This window comes from Anser anser, assembly GCF_964211835.1.
Source record: "Anser anser genome assembly, chromosome: Z".
In the NCBI taxonomy this organism is placed as follows: Eukaryota; Metazoa; Chordata; class Aves; order Anseriformes; family Anatidae; genus Anser; species Anser anser.
This window is the reverse complement of record NC_139723.1, coordinates 7,838,945-7,858,060: the sequence shown is the minus strand read 5'-3', so window position 1 is coordinate 7,858,060 and position 19,116 is coordinate 7,838,945. Positions and strand designations below refer to the sequence as shown.

Sequence of the window (19,116 nt, the reverse complement as noted above, 5' to 3'; positions counted from 1 at the left end):
ATGATTTACAGGGATACTTCCTCCATTCAAACAGCCTGTAGTTTTTGCCCTTCTGCTTAGGCATCCCTCTTCACGAATCCATTGACTTTCCTCTGGAGGGCAGAGACACTCCTACACTGGATGGTACTTCCAGCCTACGAAACCATCAGAAGTGTTAACACCACTGTCTCTTTATGATGAGCAAATTCCTGTTTTGATGCGTTCAGAAGCATAAAGACAGAGTTGGAGCTGTTTGCTCTAAACAAAGCTCTATTTCCTCTTGCTGTGTACAGTCTTTTATCTTATTACAAACTTTTCTGAGATGCAATTTTCGGAGAATCAATAAAGACAAAAAAGAAGAAAACATGCCACAGCTCCCAAGTCCAGCATTAAGGTGTAATTCTTAGGAAAAGAGTCTCTTTCACTAGCAGGACCTTCAAATACAACAGTAACAAACTTTCCATAGGAAAAGAAAAAAAAAAATACTTGTAGCGACACCTCCCATAAGCAAGGGTGACTGCCACAGTGACATTACAAGATGTTGTCATGATCTGGCATATATTTAATTAAACTTCAAATAACTGAATGAATTAATGTCTGCAGTTTCACATCTGTTTAAAATAAATTTTTGAGGAAGTCCAACTCCTACAGTTTAGAGTATTACAATTTTCATATGGGTTATACTTTCCTGCTCTTAATTTTCTTGAAAGAGAAATCATCATGTGGCAGGATTAAACATCATTTTGCACAACTTTGTAAATACGTAACCACTTGCTGATTATTAAAATCTTATGCACATGTGAAAAGGTTGTTTAAACATTCTGGGCAAGTTATACATAAAGGAAGCCAGTGGGCATTTTCATTTTTAAAAGCCTACACTTTCCTCCATGTCTTTTGTGACTACCTCAAATAAAATCACCTTCAAAACAGATTTCCCATAACGAGTGCATTGTAGTGTTATGTAAGGAAATATATAGGAGGAATGTTAAGATGTTGCTTCACTTCTCAGCCTGGGAGAAAGGAAAATCAGATCATTCCAAATGTAAACTGAAAAGAAATTACTGTTTTACATGGATAAGAGAAAAGAAAGCAGCTCGGTGTGGGGCACAAGAGTGCATGTATTACCTTGGATGCAGCAAATGTAGTTTATTAAAGTTACTACATTATGAGAGAGGAAGATTAACTGCAGTTCTTGACTTTATCAAGTTGACAGGGACCTTGTAAAACCTTTTGTGTACTCTTTTAAATGCGTTTTAAAACTATTTGCTGTGCACGGCTAATAGAAAAAAATAGGCTTGCACTTAACTAAGTGAAAAAGAAGGTGGTGAAGTAAGGTAAGGTGTACTCTCCAACCTTGAACAAACACTAATGCAGCTGAAATTTAGATTTATTTTTGCTAGTATAGCTCAGAATTCATTTCTAACAGCTGCCAAATTACTGCTATCTTTCAATTACAGTATTAAAATTGGTTCTGTTATGTCCATTACCTAAATAGGACAATACCTGCAATTCATTTTAACAGCAGGTCTTCAGAAAAGGATGCTTTTTGCATCGGTGCACTTTGACATGCTGAAAAACACGTCACATTCCTTTCAAAGCCTGAGAATAAAGAAAGGGGAACCTAACATTTTTCTCTAGGGTCAATGACAAGTAGCAAAATCTATATTTACAAGTCCAATGTTTCTGCTCTGTATTAACAATGCCATCTGTAAAAGTGTTCTAATTATGCATTACTTTATTGTTTTAAATCTTATATATACCTCAATACTAAGACTGAATTTGCGTTGCATATTCCCATTTCCATTTCAAAATAAATCCAGAATAATGATGAAAATACATACAAATACCAATGCTATGGGAAAACGCCTAACACCAGGTATAACTGATCATCCTATACATAGATTCCACTTGAAACAAACAGCTTCAAGTAATTCAGAAGTACACAGAAACTTACAAAAAGACAGAAAAAGTCATAGCTAACCTCCCCTATCTTCGCTATATTTTACAGAGGTAAAACGTACATTTTTTAAGATGATTTGAGTATGGTTTTCACTATCACATTGGAACATTATTCTAATAAATAAGGCACACTATAGAAAAAGCATTGGTGTTAAAGATTTCAAAGAAAAAAATTACCAATCCTGGCGCATTTCCAGAATATTCCCAATAGTCTGCAAAGATAAAGAAATTGATTAGGCTCTTGATTTAATAAAATCATTTAAGAAATAAACTCAGCCAATTAATTTTCTTCCTTCCATGCTAAAACAATCCAAATAAACAGTTTTTCAAGCTGATGCTATTCTTAACATCAGAAAACACCACATACCGGTGTGGGTTACAAGCTACAACCCACAAGCCATGAAGTTCTTTCTAAGTCCAGCAAAGCTTTGGCATGCAAGAAAAACAAAAGGTCCATTTACTCAGTCTGTGTTCCATCAGAATTCCACATTCTACACTGAAGCAGATCAGAGAGAAAATCATGAAAAAGAAGAAAAAAAAACAGAACTAGAAAACGAGAGTGTGAAGTGCCAACAGGCCTCCATGTTGCTGTATATGGATTTTCTTTTTTTAATGTTAGGTTTTTTTCAATCACATTTTCCTGCAGGTATAAGAGATGAGAAAACTGTATTTTAAATGTACTGCTTTGTAGTGTCTTTTATATTTCCCTTAGGAATTGCAGATAAAAAAAACTGCAGATAAAAAGTATGCACTTTTCAGCAGAGCATACTCATACATGTAATCTGGTATGACAGAATGCTTGCCTCGAAGTAAGTTACAAAACAATTCTCCAGGTTCGTTTTTACTTTTACCAAGGTTAACCTAGGTAAAGTCTCTCTAATCCTGCCCACCCAGGATATTAATGCTCACAACTGGAACTAAAAAAGGATGAAACCAGAATTCAACTATTCAGAGTACACCCAAAATGAAGTACAAGCATGTAGGCCACATATCTATAATTTCTCTGTGTAATTAGACTAATCTCACATTGACTACTCAAGAGGAATAAGAGAAGTGGAATGGAATCTTTAGAATTTCTGAAGTAAGACGGAAAGAAATACTGAGGTGTCCTGAAGCAGAAGGCAGTTTTCAGTCTTTCAAATATTGGTCAAAACTGTGTTGAAATCATGTCTACAGGAAAGTTTGCTTCGTAGCATGACTGGTTGCAGTGCAGTAAAAACATCTGGATTTGACTATATCAACTACACAGATTTAAGAACCAAAAAAAAAAAAAAAAATCCTTTTCTCTTTTTCCCTTCTCCTGACGTGTGTTAGCAGTAACCTCAGTGTACATTATTTCCGGGGCTTCATCTACTACCTGCTGTGATAGCAGGTCTCCAGGTGCTTTCCCACAATACTCTAAACCCATCTCCACGCTACTCTGATTACCTGTCTTCCCTCTCCTGTTCCTGGACTTTCACAATTACATGCTTTTTTCCTGTTTAAATGCAGATAGGTAGGTTTGGGCCACTTGCCCATGCCTACTGTTGAAGTCACCATATCCTACTTTTTTTTTTTTTTTAAAGAATTTGTGTTACTTCATATTTCTACCTGGAGCTCTTTTATCTTCGTTTACTTCTGTATCTCTCTCTCTTTCCATTTAGCAGCCTCATGTTTATTTCTGAAATAAAGGTCTGGGGTTGAGCAGGTCAGAAACACAAGTTCTAAGAGGCAGCAAGTGACTGTAGCTCTCAAAGTGAAAGTGAAATGCCTTTTGACCAGTGTCTCTCTTGTTGACCAATTTCTTGCTAACAGCACTCCAGGCATTTGCATTTATAAAATACAACACATTTTTTCATTTATTTTATATCATTTTACCTCAAGCCAAAAGTACTTCTATATAGTGAAAGCTCATTCTTCTGCTTTTATATAATTCCACAAGCAGAAGTAATAATTCCTGCATGTAGACCATCACACACTTTTTCAGGCTAAGAGGTCATATAGTAAAATAACCCGAAGACATCCATGCCGTTTTAGAAGAGACATGCAGGAAATGGCACTTGTGTAAATCATTCAGAGCAAAAAATACAGCCCCAGAGACCTAATGCGAACGGCACTCAAGAGTATTGAAACTGTTGTTATTCTCTGTAAAATGAAGATTTACAGATTGCATGCAGCAAAACCATTGCAAAAACTTCCACAGCCTGGCACCTCATGTTCGCATCTCTCACAAGCATGCCTGGGAACTCGAAGAAACAAAACATTATTGTCCTTTTCTTATGCATACTTGAAGAATTTTACCCAGGAAGAAGAATACTATCTTTTTCAGGCAGTCTACAAATCCATAGTTTGTATGACGATCTCAGCAAGGGTTTTTCTTTGCCTTCTCAGGGTTTTTTGACCATGTATAACAACATAAATTTATAACTGACTTGTTATAGTATCGTACATTGTTTCTAGCCTTACAAAACTTCCTTGCTGGTGGACGTAAGAATTTTTCCCCCCAATATGGGAGGTACAAAACAGAATATGGGTTCCATCAGCTGCCAATCATCAGTTAACATTTTTTGAATTTAAATCTACCACTGACATAAGATCTAACAAGCCTGCCAAGAGAAAACACAAGCACATTTTTGAGACATTTGTGCTCCTATTGGAACAGCCCAGTAGATCTGTTTGTCCAAGTGGTTTGAGGCTGAGCAATAGCAAATTGAGATGTGGAGCATCCACAGTTGTAAACACAACCTCTGGATACACTGAAGAGCTCATGTTACTAGAAAAGCTTCTTCAGGCCTTCTGCCCTCCTGTATTTATATATTACTGTTCATCTCAGGTCCTCAACATGTACCTCTTCAAGTCAAAACCTGTTTGATTGCTACAGAAATGATGCTTCTTTGAATGCATCTGTTCCAAAATAATTCTTCCTTAAGTAACTATTCAAAGCAATTGCATTGCTCCTTATTCTCCCCTTCATGTTCATACTCATCCTCATTTTGATGCATGTGAAACATGTCAGTCTCGCTTGCAAACGTGCAATTTTCCAGCAGCCACACGTCAAATATATGCACAAGCTGCTGCACATTCCTCAATACCAGTGTTAACCTTAATAGCAACAATCACGAAGGAGGTGTTGGCTATTTGGGGAAAAAAAAACGCGAAAAAATTCAAAGAAACGGAACCAGAAAGACAAAAAAGGGTCAGCCATGCTTCATTCTTCAGCCACTAGACTGAGAATGCTGCAAAACGCTGCTGCCTTGTGTTTACTAGGACAATCCTACTGCAACTGCAGTAAGGAATGTGAGATATACCCAGTTGCAATGCCTATGGCAAGTCAGTCTCCACTATATAAGCTAACACGTCTTCCTGGTTAGCCAGGAGAACAGAACTGTGTTGTGGTGCAAGTTAGTATGAAACAGTAAATCTCCACTTGCTTTCCCAACCCTAAAAGCTACTGCTGCAGACAAAGCACATGGAAACACTCACGACGCTTCAGGGAAAATAAAGGTTTAAAATCCTGTTTGGCTTGATAGAAAAACACACATTTTGGCAGAAGTCATTGGGATGAAATACAATGTTATGAGGACAGGTGACATCACTTTGCAGTGCCATCTCTCAACAAACTGAAACACGTTTCTTTACTTACTATCAACAGACCTAAATCTTCAACAAATTTACCAGTCAGAAATACAGCTAGTAACTACTAACATTTCTACTCTGTGTTGCTTTAGTATTTTATTGCTTCTTTTTTTTGCTATTAATTTGAAGCAGGAATAATGAGGTAAGATCACCTCTGTGGTAAAATGAAGTATAACTAAGAATTTATTTTATCCAACATGTCTAGACGTTTCCATTTGAGCATGCAATATGCCGGTGAAGAGGGAGAGGGGTTTAACAGCATATGATCTCCATGTAAACATCTACCATTCAGGAAACAAATTTCATTGCTTCCAGGCCAACATTTTATTCTCCAGTACAAAGTAGTCTACACACGTTTATATGAAACAAAAATAAAATAGTATGTCCAACATTTATATAAATACAAACCTACGGATCAAACGCTCAACTCCTCCACTGTGTCAGCACCCTTTGAAAATATTTTATGAAGAGACTTCTATTGTGCTCTAGACAGATTTGCCTCAAGTATAAACAGAGTAGCTCCAGATTAAAGGATATATTCCTTGCCAAGAACAGCACTAAAAGTTTAATCAGTAAAATATTCTTGCTTCTTACTATGTATACCTCATTGAATATTGGGTTATATTCCATTAGTAGACACTCAAAAAAAACCCACCACCGAAAAAAAGTCCTTCATGAAGTCATCCCTTCGTTCCATCTTTACTAGTATCAAAAGAAATCTCTCGTGTCAGGGGTAACTTCATGGTCTCCTATGAAAGGAGACAAACATTTTCATGTTAGAACTCCCAACCAAAAAAAGCTACTGTACTCTGGCTAGCTTACATCACTAGAAGAAATCTTGTGTGATAAAATGGCAATTCCAGAAGTTAATTACATTGAAGGGTTTCAGAAGACAAACCCTCTGAGATTCTTGGTAGGAAGGGTCTGTTCAAAACTTGGCACTTTTTCAGAAAATTAAATCCCGAAGTGATAGAAGATAACTAGGCAAAAAACATTTTCTTTAACAGAAAATGCTCTAATGGAAAAAACGGACAAGTTGAACACCCAGAGACCAAAATTTTGCCTGGTCTTTCCAGTTAGAACATTACCAGCTAGAATTACTTGCCATTTTAATAAATACTATCTCCTTTGTAATAACCCTAGGCAATGGTATTTCTGAAGTAGTAAGGGTGGCCTCAGTGGTTTCTAGGTCAAAATTGCCCAATCATTACTTCAAAAACATAGTTCTTAAATCACAGTTCTGCACACTGCTCTTCGCATCCAACACCCCATCGTATTCTTTGTAGTACAAAGGAAATTGGTAAGCCAAAAGGTGAATGTGCTTTAAAAGCATAAGCAAGGCACAGACTTGGCTATCCCCATTTCCCACCACACCCCAAAATCAGCCTGAGTAGGGTAGAGAACTGTTTTATAGCAGCAACATCAACTACCTTCCAAGAGAACTGGGAACACAAGATAGAAAAAGGTTGGTCACCCAGGAAAATGTGCTTCAGGAATAAAAGTGAGATGCAATTACAGCAACCAAAAGACACACGGGAGAAAAAAATAAGCAAGGCAGCTTCTGCTGTTAATGCTTTATTTCACAGCTTTACGAATCAAAAATAAATACATCCTTACAGCAACAGTGGGATGTAGGAAGGTGCTTCCTGTCTCTCATTTCTGTACCATTAACAAGCATCTAAAGAAAAAGCTGCAAGCCCAAAAAATAACTAAAAAAGCAACACTAGCTGGCTTTGTAAGTTAATAAATTCTTACTATAAAATTTCAACATTCTATTGTAGGAAAGTAGAAAATGAAGATCTTTGTTCTTATCTTTATTAAAGACAATCTAAAGCTTTTTTATCTTTAAAGATGAAAAAAAAAACCTGTCAAAATAGTATTTATATTATCACACACCATTAGAAGATACTAAGAATAAAACAAAAAAAAAAACAATCTGTGAATTTTTAGAATGATCAGACTACATACCCAGTTTTATTTTTGTCCAGTAAGCTGGGAGCCAAGGATCTGATATAGGCACAGGTACATATGAGCAGCAAGATTACAGTCAGCAGACTCTGAAAGTTGAAGATGGCAGACTATGGAAGAAAATGAGAAAAGAAAGATTACAACTTCCCAGTACAAACTTCCCTTGCTGTATAAACTGGAGAAAGTAAGTGATCCCCCATACGATGCTCACCAAAAAAATACATAATCTATGTTGTCAGTGAGCTAAAATCACTGTTAACAGCCATTGTTCTGCATGCAATGGTGAAAGAACGGAGTTTTCCCTTCCCAATTCATCCCCAAAATAGCAGGCAAAATGGTAACCTTACAGCTTTGCTCCCAGGCTGCTGTTCCAAAGCCAGTTTCTGGAAACCCATTAGCAGCAGTCTAAGAGTTACGGAAAACAGACATTCCCTCTCAGCCAAGAATAAGTGTAACTGCGGTTTGCATCAATAGAGTATCGTGGTGGTGGTGAAGGTGGAGGTAAAGAGTATTTGACAACTAAACGAGTAGCAAGCCTAAACACAGTAAAACAAGAAATATACAGGCAGATTGTTAATATACTACTTTATGAAGACTACCCCCGAGACTCAAGATTTGTAGAAATATATAACTAGACCCACCTGAACTACTAAAACACAACAGATTAATTTCTTTCAAATCAATTTTTGATTTTAAAATTAAAAATATCTTTTCTATTAATCCATTTTTTAGAAGTGCTAATTATATGGAAAATGCTAGACAAATGGAGAAAATAGCTTAGAACTAAAGATCGATTGCTTACCAGTGAAAATAAACAGCTTACTGGCAATAAGAAGCAGTTATTGAGAAACTACTAAAATATTTGGTTATTTGCTAAAGTTTAAAATATCAGGAAATTCTCACCAGCATCTTTTATAAACTAAAGTCTGAATCTTGTGAGGCCAAATGTTTTTTAGTCTTCAGATTACATGTAACTATCATTGTTTAAGTGACACATACAGAGGGAGAGCAGGTGCTCATGTAAGGACTGCTGTATCTTCAAAACAGTGCAACATCTGGAAGAAAGCTTGTTGATGCTGATTTCCAGCAACTGCTACGTCACCGTCCCAATAAATAACGCACTAGCAACCTTATTATTATTATTATTATTATTGTTTGTTTGCAATAGGTTCCCCGGAACTTTTGGAAGAAATATTTGGCAACTAGGCCTTGTGATTTATATTTTCTAATAACTAGCCCCAAATCTGAGATGTAGGTTTCTGCTACAATGTTAAAATAATGCAGCTGCATGAATCTAAGGCTTTTTTAAATTTTTATTTTACAGTTAGCATGTGTCAGCTGACATTTTGGTCAACTTAACAGCACCAGGTAGTATAACAGACAATTGCTTACTGCAGACAGACATGCTTTTGCTTTGTTCTACTACCCTCCTTTCCAGATCCTATTTATTCTGAACTCCAAAAAGTAGAAAAACAAATAGAATGAACTCACTCTTCATCCTAGATTTTTGTGTTACGGACGAATTCATGTCTAAATACGTCATATTTTTTCTTACTGCTTAACCCAGAGGGCTGAGTAGTAGTATTTAATTAAGTGTAAATACTTTGCACTTATGAAGGGATATTACATTGCAGTTTCCCTCTTCGGGCAGAGAAGTGGGTGGGATTTGTTAAGACCACATCAGAGCTCCCCTTTCCCTATCCTGAGGCACAGCTCTGTTGATCTGGGTGCACCTTCTTCCTATGTCACAACATTCTGATGTTCTGAAGCTCTGAGAATCAAATTTCACTAAGATGTTGTTAGAGAGAACATCATGAGATCTAGAGCCTTGTTAATTAAAAAAAAAAAATCCTTAGCTTATGTAGAAGACTCTGTGAATCACGTGAAGCAGTACTGGAACACGCATCACACTGCCAGCCTAAATAAATGGGCAGATGCAGAAACTGATACAGATGTCCCAGCTAACAGGGTCCAGCAGGCCACTCTTGGTTGGAGAACTTCACATTAAGGAGAAACGGCACAGGGCGGCTCAAGGAGCGACTGAACAGCTCTGCTGTCTGTGCAGCCTGAAAAAGCAGCTCAGCATCCTGGTGCTGCATGCCCTCACGGCAGGGTTAGCTGGCTCGTGCTGGGTGCGCTATTCTCAGTCTCCCCTTTGCTCTGAAGGAGGAGCCACCTTGCACCAGCTGCCTTCGCACCGGAGCAAAACTCTCAAGCCAGCGCCCGCAGTCCTCATGCCCTTACTACACCAGACTGGGAAATGAAAATAAAAGGCACAGGTTGAAAAGGTGATTATTAGGATGTACAGAGATATGGTGGGCGGTGGAGAAAGGTAAAAGATAAGTGGCAACTGCACACAGGAGGAAGGAAGGTTTCTGTAACGAGGGAGAAGACGGAGAGGGGATGTGACTAAGCCAACCAGTGATGCAGTATCCAAGGCCAGGCCTCTGGTCCCCACACTGAGGCCACCTGCTCTTCTCCCTAGACAAAGCATTAGCTAAATCTTGTTCAGTTTAGTATTTTCACTGGGCTAGCTGAACCATCGCTTAACCTACAATGCTGTAAGTAAAGGACAGGTTACTTTCAATGGGCAAAACAGCGCTCACCACCACCAGCACATCTTGCCCTGGTACTGTCCGCAAGCTTTGCCAGCTTCAGGCACCAGGGAACTCTCCATCCCCTAGCAGAGACGACTCAAAGCCTACATGAGGCAGTGTCCCCTGGCTACTGCGGGTCTAGGAACACGGTGGGGCTGGACCCGAGAGTGGCTGCCTCAGCGATGCGCTATATACCCCCGATCAACGGAGTAATTCCGCCAGTCCTCCGGGACAGACAGCTGCTCCCGACATCACAGAGCGCAGCGCCTGCCAGCGCCCCGTTCCCATGAATTCCTGCAGGTTTCCCACTGCAGCTGCTTCCCCAGCAGCCTGGCGCACAGGGCACGCAGACGTAGAGAAAGGGCAGGAGGCAACACTGCCCCATTTGCTGCGTACTGAGCAGGGAATGTAAACGTATACTCATGAAATGTGTGATTAGTCAATCAATAGGGACAGTATATAATTGTTCTTTGTTGGACTTCTCAAGCGTTTCCCCAGATATGCAGCGTAGGGCATCACTACAATTATATATGTCATTCCATTGAAACGTGCTCTGAATTACACGTATTTATGGGTCACTATAACAGGACAGAAGCGTATTTTTAAATTGGTCTGCATTTTTAAACTGGAAGTGGAAATTTATTTCTGAAGCAGATGGCTACACATTTCACATCTGAAATAATTCTTACAGCCCAACTGAATTTACAGAAAAGGGCAACCTGCATCCTACTGCTCAAACTGATGCAGTTAAAACCTGCTGTAAGAGTCATATACTGGGACCCTTTAAAAAACATGGCATTAAGGTATCAAGCTATTTGCAAAACACTGTAATACAGGTAAATGTAAATTCACTTGATTAAACCAGGTTCCTGTGACCCAGAAGTAACGAATTAGCTTTTTTAAAACAGTGCTGACTGGCTAAATGGAGAGAGATCCTAATTCCTACTAGAAGTACATTTCATAACATGGAGTAGTTGGTGCTGTCTTTTAGATTGCATCCACATGCTGGTGAAAAGATAGCTTCTCGAGACTCAGATTGCAAATGCAGAAAAGAATCAGCACTGGTATTTTATTCCGATTCTGGACAGTCTCAGCTGTGGCTTTAATTATACACTCTTGTATTTCCCTTTTTGTGCATTTCTGACACTGTGGAAACACCTTAGTAGCTACATTCTGTGCTACTTAAGTACTTTTTTTTTTTTTTTTTAAATTTCGATCTCCTGTGTGCTGTCTCCAGGTAGTTGTGGAGCACTACCTTTATCACCTAAAGCACTAAGGAGGTATTGTATTTAGCAGGACTTGCAAGAGCAAGTTGCTTCACGGAGCTTCAGAAATTTAAGACAATGGATTTTAACATTAAGAGCTACATACCTGAAGGCTCTTTTAATTACTTACCAAAATTAGAACTTAAAAGTCACCTCAATATTATTTTTTCAATCACATCATATCTTAGTAAAAATAATTCCATATAATACAGAGAAATAAAGCATGAATACTCCTGAAAGTTCCTGCAAATATGTGGTTTTTGGAAGCCGTATGGTATAACTAGAGAAATCTGAATGTATTCCTATCTGAGACCTCACCTAACCAGCATGGCTGTCATTACAGGGGATGGATGCTGCAAGGAAAGGAATGGCTCCAGTTGCTTCTTGGTGAGGTTGCTACAACAGAGGAGCAAGAATTGGTGCGACAGCCTTTTAGGAGGAGAAGTAGCAAGGGAAGAAAGAAGTCCATTAGATAATAAGTGGTACTTCAAGTGTTTGATATGCTTTAGTCGGTGTTGATTTAAAGTGCAAAATTTCCTGTGCAGCTGAGAAACAGAACCCTGATGGGCCATAACATTTGCACAGCCCACATCAACCTGATTACAGACAGTGTCATTAGTCCTACAATTTAGACAGCATTAAATTTGCTACAGTCAGGGAGAAAAAGAGGCAGTTCAGAGTTCTACTTATCAGTTACTCTGGCACTTTATTTATTTAATTCAATGTGCTGAAAGGAAGGGAACTCTTAGACAATTGCCTAAATTCTTTGTGATCATTGGGAAATGGTGTTCAGCCTCAGCAGACATCGCAGTAGTCATAGACACGAAACTTTGTTCTACAATGAAAACACATCCGCAGCCAAGACTTCGAACGGTATCCATCCCTGTCTCCAGTTCTCCAACATTCTTTGATTGATGTATGACTTTGTTCCATGTGTTTGCAGAGACCGCAACAGAATTGTGATCCACCTAATGATGCAAACCTTGGGTAGCACTGTAACTTACACTGTAACTTTTGATGCTACTCTGCATGTCGTGGAACGACCTGCTGATTTTCCCTTTACCTCATATACTTCCATTTAAAATAAACCACCTGATATCAGGGTTCTTGGGAAGAAAAGAATAAAAACATACGGGAAGAGATTGTAAATCTCATACTGCTGCCCTTCTGGGTTGGTAGAAAGCTTAAAACACAACCTCTGGCAGTTTATCTCAAGACTGAGAGCTGAAACCAAAGCTTAATCTGCACTAGACTTGCAGTATTTACAATATGATTGCTCTATCTCTGATTGCAGCGTGACCATGATTTCGTCTGAGTATGCTAGAAAAAGAGAGGCCATTGTAGTGCCAGCAAGCTAAACTTTGCCCCACGGTTACTGTTATAATCATTTATTATGTGTGCACATATAGATAAAGTATTGGAATATTCTTAAGAAATAATAACCAAATTTTGATATGTTGCAAAATACAGACACCTTCTAGAACTGCTTTTTTTTTCCTCTACAATATTATTAAAACCAATGAATATGTTCTCTGCAAACAAAGAAACAAATGCTAATGTCTGACTGTGTAGCTGTCCTCATATTAAAACGTGAGCACGAGTTCACACTGTGGTTAAACAAGACCTTATAAAAATGAAAAAGCCTGTATTAAAATATTAACTCAGAGGTACTATCCAATCGCCATTAGAGAAAGCTGAAATCAATCTACATCAAATTTTAATGAAGAAGCCCTTGAAAATCTGAAGGAGAAAATGATTATCTAATGTTTCCGTTAAGTACTGCCATTCTTATTTTCCCAGCCTAAGTCCAATTTTTAGGAGTATAAAACTGTTAAAAGGAGTAGGAAATAAAACTTGTAGCACTACTCCAAGCTGAAGGGCAAGGCAGTTGCTAAAAATTAAAACATGCATGTAATTATTTTACAACCTATTCTGAAATATTTTTTCCACTCCTGCCAAACATAATCTCAAAAAATGTACAAAAAATAAACATTTGTAAAAGAGACATGCTAATTAGAATTATAAGAAAAATAAAAAAAACTTGCAAATCAGTTAAATTTGATGTTATTATTGGCAAGACTACACTCAACAACTAAGCAAGAGGTGTTTAGACGTAACTGGTTTATACTTAAGAATCCAGATACTGTTTTGTTAGCTTTGTTGGTTGCTCCAAGATGAATAAGGGTATTCAAGTTTACTTCATATTCATCCCAGCATGTAGTTTCCAAGAAATTTAAGTACGGTATTTACACTAATTCACATTTCTGCCTGTAATATTTGCAGTTCCACCTAAAATATTTACAATCATTTAAGTTCGGGTAAGACTCAATTAGAATAAGAAGGAATCTTTTCCTTACACATCTATTGAAGAGATACATTTTCTAATTGAAATGGCAAGTGCAACACATAGGTGGTAATAGGTATGCTTTTCAGTCAAACTGAAGACTAATATATTTAAGATTTAACCAATTTTTTAAACAATTAACAGAAAGAAACATGTGCCCTCTCCCACAAAACCCCTCAACTTTAAAACACGATTTGTTAGTGCTATTCGAATACGCAGCACAACATTCAAACAACACCTTGAGATGACAATGTTGAAATTCTACGCTCACTTAAATTCTTTCCTCTGTAGCCCAAAACCTAGACAGTAGTTCCAAACTGGAATTTTCAGTATAAAACAGCTAGCAGATGCAGCATTCCCCCAAACATCTTAAAACAAAAAGCAAACTGAAGTTACAATGTTAAACTTTTCATATTGGTGTTGTAACACATGGGTGTTGTCTATACATTTATTCACAAAACATATTTTATGTTTGATGTAGCACAAATGCTCATGATGTCTTTTCCTCCAAATCTTTTTTGCAGATTATAGTTTGCAATTTACCAGATTTTTTTTCCACATTCCACATTCTTCCACCATTTGATAATAGGAATAGTTTCTATAATCCAATTTCAAGGAGCTGAAATTAAGCATATTCTCCAGAGTAGCAGGGAACTAATGGTACTTTCTGGAACTATAAGTAGAATATGTACTCATTAGCTGTTACTACAGACCTCTCAAAGTGGACATAAATCTTGACCTGCAGCTCTTTTGCCACTTCTACTCTAAAAATCTGTCCATTAGAGATTTCTAGAGTATACTTGAACAGAAGGAGAGATATTATCCACATAAAAGACATCTTCTCCCATAATCAGTTCTGGCTTCTCTTGCTGTTCAAATAAGAAGTATGGCTAACTATGCCTGTACTACCGTTGTCCTTTTGATAACTGAGCTGCATAGTTTCTGTCAAATTAGGTAACTCTCCTTTATGAAGTTGCACAGCAAATTGCTTTGTTTGCCACAAATTTACCAGAGAATCTTAACAGTAGAAACAGAAGAAACAGTAATAAGTGCGTGAATGGAAGCTGCAAGAGTAGTTCTAACATGTCAGCACATTTTGAGTAGGACAATGTTCCCACTCTAATGAAGAGTGTTCAAACCGTATGAGAGGTAAAGTTGATTTGCAACACAAACTGCAACAGGAATTTGAGAATGTACACTGAAGAGAGACAAAACTCTCAAAATGGAAGATACTGAATTATTTTGCTTTATTTAATATTTTAACATCAGGGATATAGCTAACTTTCTATCTGTAAGCGTTTGATTATTAAAGTACAAATTTACAAGCAAGAGTCAAAAACTAACTAGGTATGGCTCCATAGCACAACAGGAAAATGCACGAGCTATCTGCCTGAATACCTCACCCTCACAGAAAGCCTGTGCAATTCATAGCTGAATTTGTCTGCTGAGCATCCTTACAAAAAGCCTAAGTTGCTGCATGCAAAAATGGGATAGTATCTACTTCGTTCCAAAGGCTGAATAAAAGGCATATCCTATAACTTACACAAGACGTAAAAGTAGTAAAAGAGGTAAAAGTAAGTAAAAGTTACTCAAGAAACATGGAAAAGCTCTGCCAAGTCTCTGATGTCCATTGGTGATAGGCAGGCCTCCCACAGTTCAGGTACATGGATTAGATTTTCAGTATCTGTAAGACAAATGACAGCTGGTTCCACTTTGATTTCCTTGTTACAAAGCTGAAACTGAAAATTTCTGGTGGGTTTGAACACCAAGCATTGTGCATCGGCAGTACAGCTACTGCAGTGGATACGCACGGTGCCTAATGCTGAAGCCAATCAAAAAATTACATTGCCACACTGACTATTTCATGACTTTTTTTTTTTTTTTTTTAAGTAAAACCTCAGGGTTTGGATTATGAGTTGGAAATACAGAGTGCATAAGCAGTTCACTACTAATTTAAAATAGGCTACAGAAAAAAAGTGACCTCCTCCACACTTTTCATGTTATTAATGAATAAAGATGTTTAATAGTAGATTGATTGCCAGAAAGGTTTAGTAAGAACTGTTTGGCACTCAGCAAGGAAATTGTTTCTCTCAACTTGTGTCATTCCTTCACTGTTGAGGTCTGTGGTAAAATTTGTACAAGTAGCTTCACTACATCCTACTCCTCCCAAGTCAAATTAAGAGACGCATTAAATACATATGTCTTACAACAGCAGAATAAATTGTTTCCTCTGTTCCATAATCAGAGAAGAAAAATATTAATGATATATTTTCACATCTTATATGCTGACACATAAGTATCTATACCAACCATTTCAAGCAGTAATTCACTACACATTTCCTACTCCACAGTAGCATTACAATTTACATGTGCAATTACAGAAGGCATCAGATTTACTAAGCACCAATACCAGTGCAGTAAAGACCTCAATTCTCTGTCCCTATCCAACCACACTATTTCTCCCTTCCCCTCTTCTTTTCAATTCTCTGACAAGCTTGCTATTCTGACAGGAGGAGAGGTGCATGGAGAGCAGGTTCTTCTTCTTTTCTCCTTAGTAGGATTTCCTCCCATTCCTAGGGGCTGGCACAGGGTCGACACATACTGAGTGCAGGGACGTGAGTCAGTTGTTGCACGACTGGCAGCAAAGGAGGTCCCAGCATCTTTCTGCATTACTGCTTCTGCCTAGGAGGAAAATGCTCAGACTCCCTGCAAAAGCACATTAGCTGAGCAGCAAAGACTTTGTCAGACGAGAAACTTATTACTGCAGCTGAAACTCCCTGAAATTCTAATCACTTTTATTCAAAACATTTCATGCCTGATGAAATGTAAAACTGACATGCAAGAAGTTGTCTGTCATTGCTCCAAAATACACTCATAATACAAAGACACATATATGTCCACACATAAGATGAACTAGGACATCTTTTCTGGTCTTATCTCTCTTTAGCCCGTTATAAAAACAAAGCTATTAGAAAATTTCAATCAGGACTGATTTAACTTCCGATAAGCCAGACACAAAACTTTGAAGACACCTGAAAGCTCTTTCACAAAAAGCTACCTCATATTCTGGTGTGTTCATATCCAAGATCTTGGCTTGGATCAGTATTTTCTAAGGAATTGCTTCCATGAGCAATTCTCCTTCCTTCTGTAAATACCATCCTAAGACAGTAACAAAGGTTGTGATAAAAAGGTTTGTCCCCATGGAAAATTCCCTGATCAATTCTTCTGCAACAGGATGGGGCTTGAGGTGCCGTACTTGTCCTAACCAGAGGGTGATTGGGAAGGAGCAATCTTCGTACAGTCTTGTGCAATTCATTATTTTCTCCAACACCCAATCACAATTATAGACACAAAACATATCTATGCTGAAGTTTCCGTATATTTATTCATGCTATTTATTTTTACTACAAAGAAAAGTGAAGACTTCAATTCAACAGATGAAAGGCCCATCTTTAACACAAAGTTACTTCAGGCTTCTTCCCATTTCCCACCCACCAAACCCCATGTTTGTAGTGTATTTTTCAACCCAAATACAAGTTTTGTTGAGTTTTCAAATGTAAAATTTCAAAAGTTGACAGGGTGAACTGACACAATGATTAGTGAAAGTGAATGCTATTAAGGAATAAATATTCTGCTTTTAAAATAACAGTGCAGCTGTCATTATACCACATCCCTTCCAGTTCCAGTTCTTTTGTTTAATCCATTGAGCACCTTCAACCCCCTTTCAGAATTGGTTTAATCTAAAACAGTAGGTTTTTTCTACCCACTGGCAGTAAACAGAAATAAGCACACAAAGTTGTGCTTGTAGATAAAGGATAAGCTGGATAGAAGTCAGCTTCTATGTATTTTGTTGTCAGCAGGTGGCCACTCACCCAGATTAAGTTTGGACTTGTGCAGAAATGATGTGATAAGAAACCCTGGGAGAAAATGGGGTGGAAAGTTCCAGGGATGAAGTCCTTTGGAAATGCTACTCACAGAGCTAGTTTGTCACAGTTGCAGCTCATTTACTTTGGAGAAAGAGAACAAATTGGAGGTACAGCTCTGCTTTCTTCCAGTTGTTTCCCATCTCACAGTCAAGTGTGCATGCAAAAGAAAACGTAATTAACTACAGCTCATGATTGTTAATCCCAGGAGGTAAGATTTTTCTGCAGAGCCATGACACCACAGGCAGCAGCACCACAAATAATCCAAAATCTTGATCAGACCACAAGGGTTATTGCTTCCCTGAAGAAATTCAAACTCTACAAGATTAAGGAATCTTACTTTCACCTCTATAAAATGAGAAAAATCTCATTAAGAAATTCTAGCATGCGTCAGGTTCCTTGAACAATACAGCTTAATCTCCTGAAATCAACATGGACCAACGGCCAAAAAAATAAAACAACTCACAAGCACACTTATGCATGCCATAACCTTTTTGCTGGTTATAAGCACTAGTGTTATATTTAAGTGCTAAAAGGTAATGCAAGGTGTCTGACTGATCACGGAGCTTCTCTTGCTTTTGTTCTACACCCTCAAGTCCTTTGAAGTGCTACGAAGCATAGCTAGGTAGTGGTGATGTACCTCCCAAGGCACAAACTGGAGGCGATGACCTCTTTCCTTTTCCCATCCGGCACACGTTTTATGTAAGCATGTTTTAGATATTCTAAGACAATTTATGCCTCTTATCAGGAAAGCCCTTTGTTCACTGCTTGAAGCCATAGTTTAGCACAAGTTCATCTAAAAGATCTGCCAAAGACCCTTGGCAAGCAACTTCCTGCAATTTCCTCTTGGTGACAAGATCTGAGGCCTACGAACTTGCCTTGAACCAAACCTTAAGAAAACTCAAGAGATATTAATCTTTTAATAAACATGGGAATTGCGAAAAAAGGATTCAGGGGGAACTCGCGCGGTATGCATCACTACTGATGAACGACAACCTGTCAAACGATTTGGAAACGGTACACTTAAAATGACTTGTGTTGAGGTCAAAGTTACGTACTTCACAAATACTTAAAGCACTTTATTTTTACAAATACTTAAAATACTTTTGTATTTTACTTCTACTGGGTCAGGTTTTAACCTCTTATTCCATTGTTTTGGCTTTTAATCTTAAAAGCGTATACCCGCAGTATTTTATCTCAGTTATTAAAGATCAATTCACAGCAGATTTTAACTCTAATCCAAACACAAACCTTTAAGTTATACTATCGGCAAGTATTGGGGGGAAAAAAGAGAGAGGCCCCCCCTGCCCTCCCGCCGCCCCGCGCTTACCATGGCGACCCGCTCACAGCCACATCACACTTCCGGCAGCGACCGGGCGGAAGCCACGGCGCTCCTCTGGGCGACGCCGCGCAGAGCAGATAGCGAGCGGCGATTGGTGGAGAGGGCGGAGGGAGGCGGGGCGGAG

General features: G+C 38.2%; 1 protein-coding gene across 1 annotated transcript in view; it reads right to left on the bottom strand.

The window, feature by feature from the left end:
- The window catches only part of TMEM167A (transmembrane protein 167A), a 21,306-nt gene extending 2,190 nt beyond the window's left edge, over window positions 1-19,116 (bottom strand). Inside the window, exons 1-3 of the mRNA XM_083817577.1 lie at window positions 18,981-19,116; window positions 7,522-7,631; window positions 2,116-2,150 (exon numbers count right to left, since the gene is read on the bottom strand). Of these exons, the coding sequence (XP_083673703.1) occupies window positions 2,116-2,150; window positions 7,522-7,631; window positions 18,981-18,983 (148 nt within the window). The 5' untranslated portion in view covers window positions 18,984-19,116. The remainder of the gene's footprint in view (window positions 1-2,115; window positions 2,151-7,521; window positions 7,632-18,980) is intronic.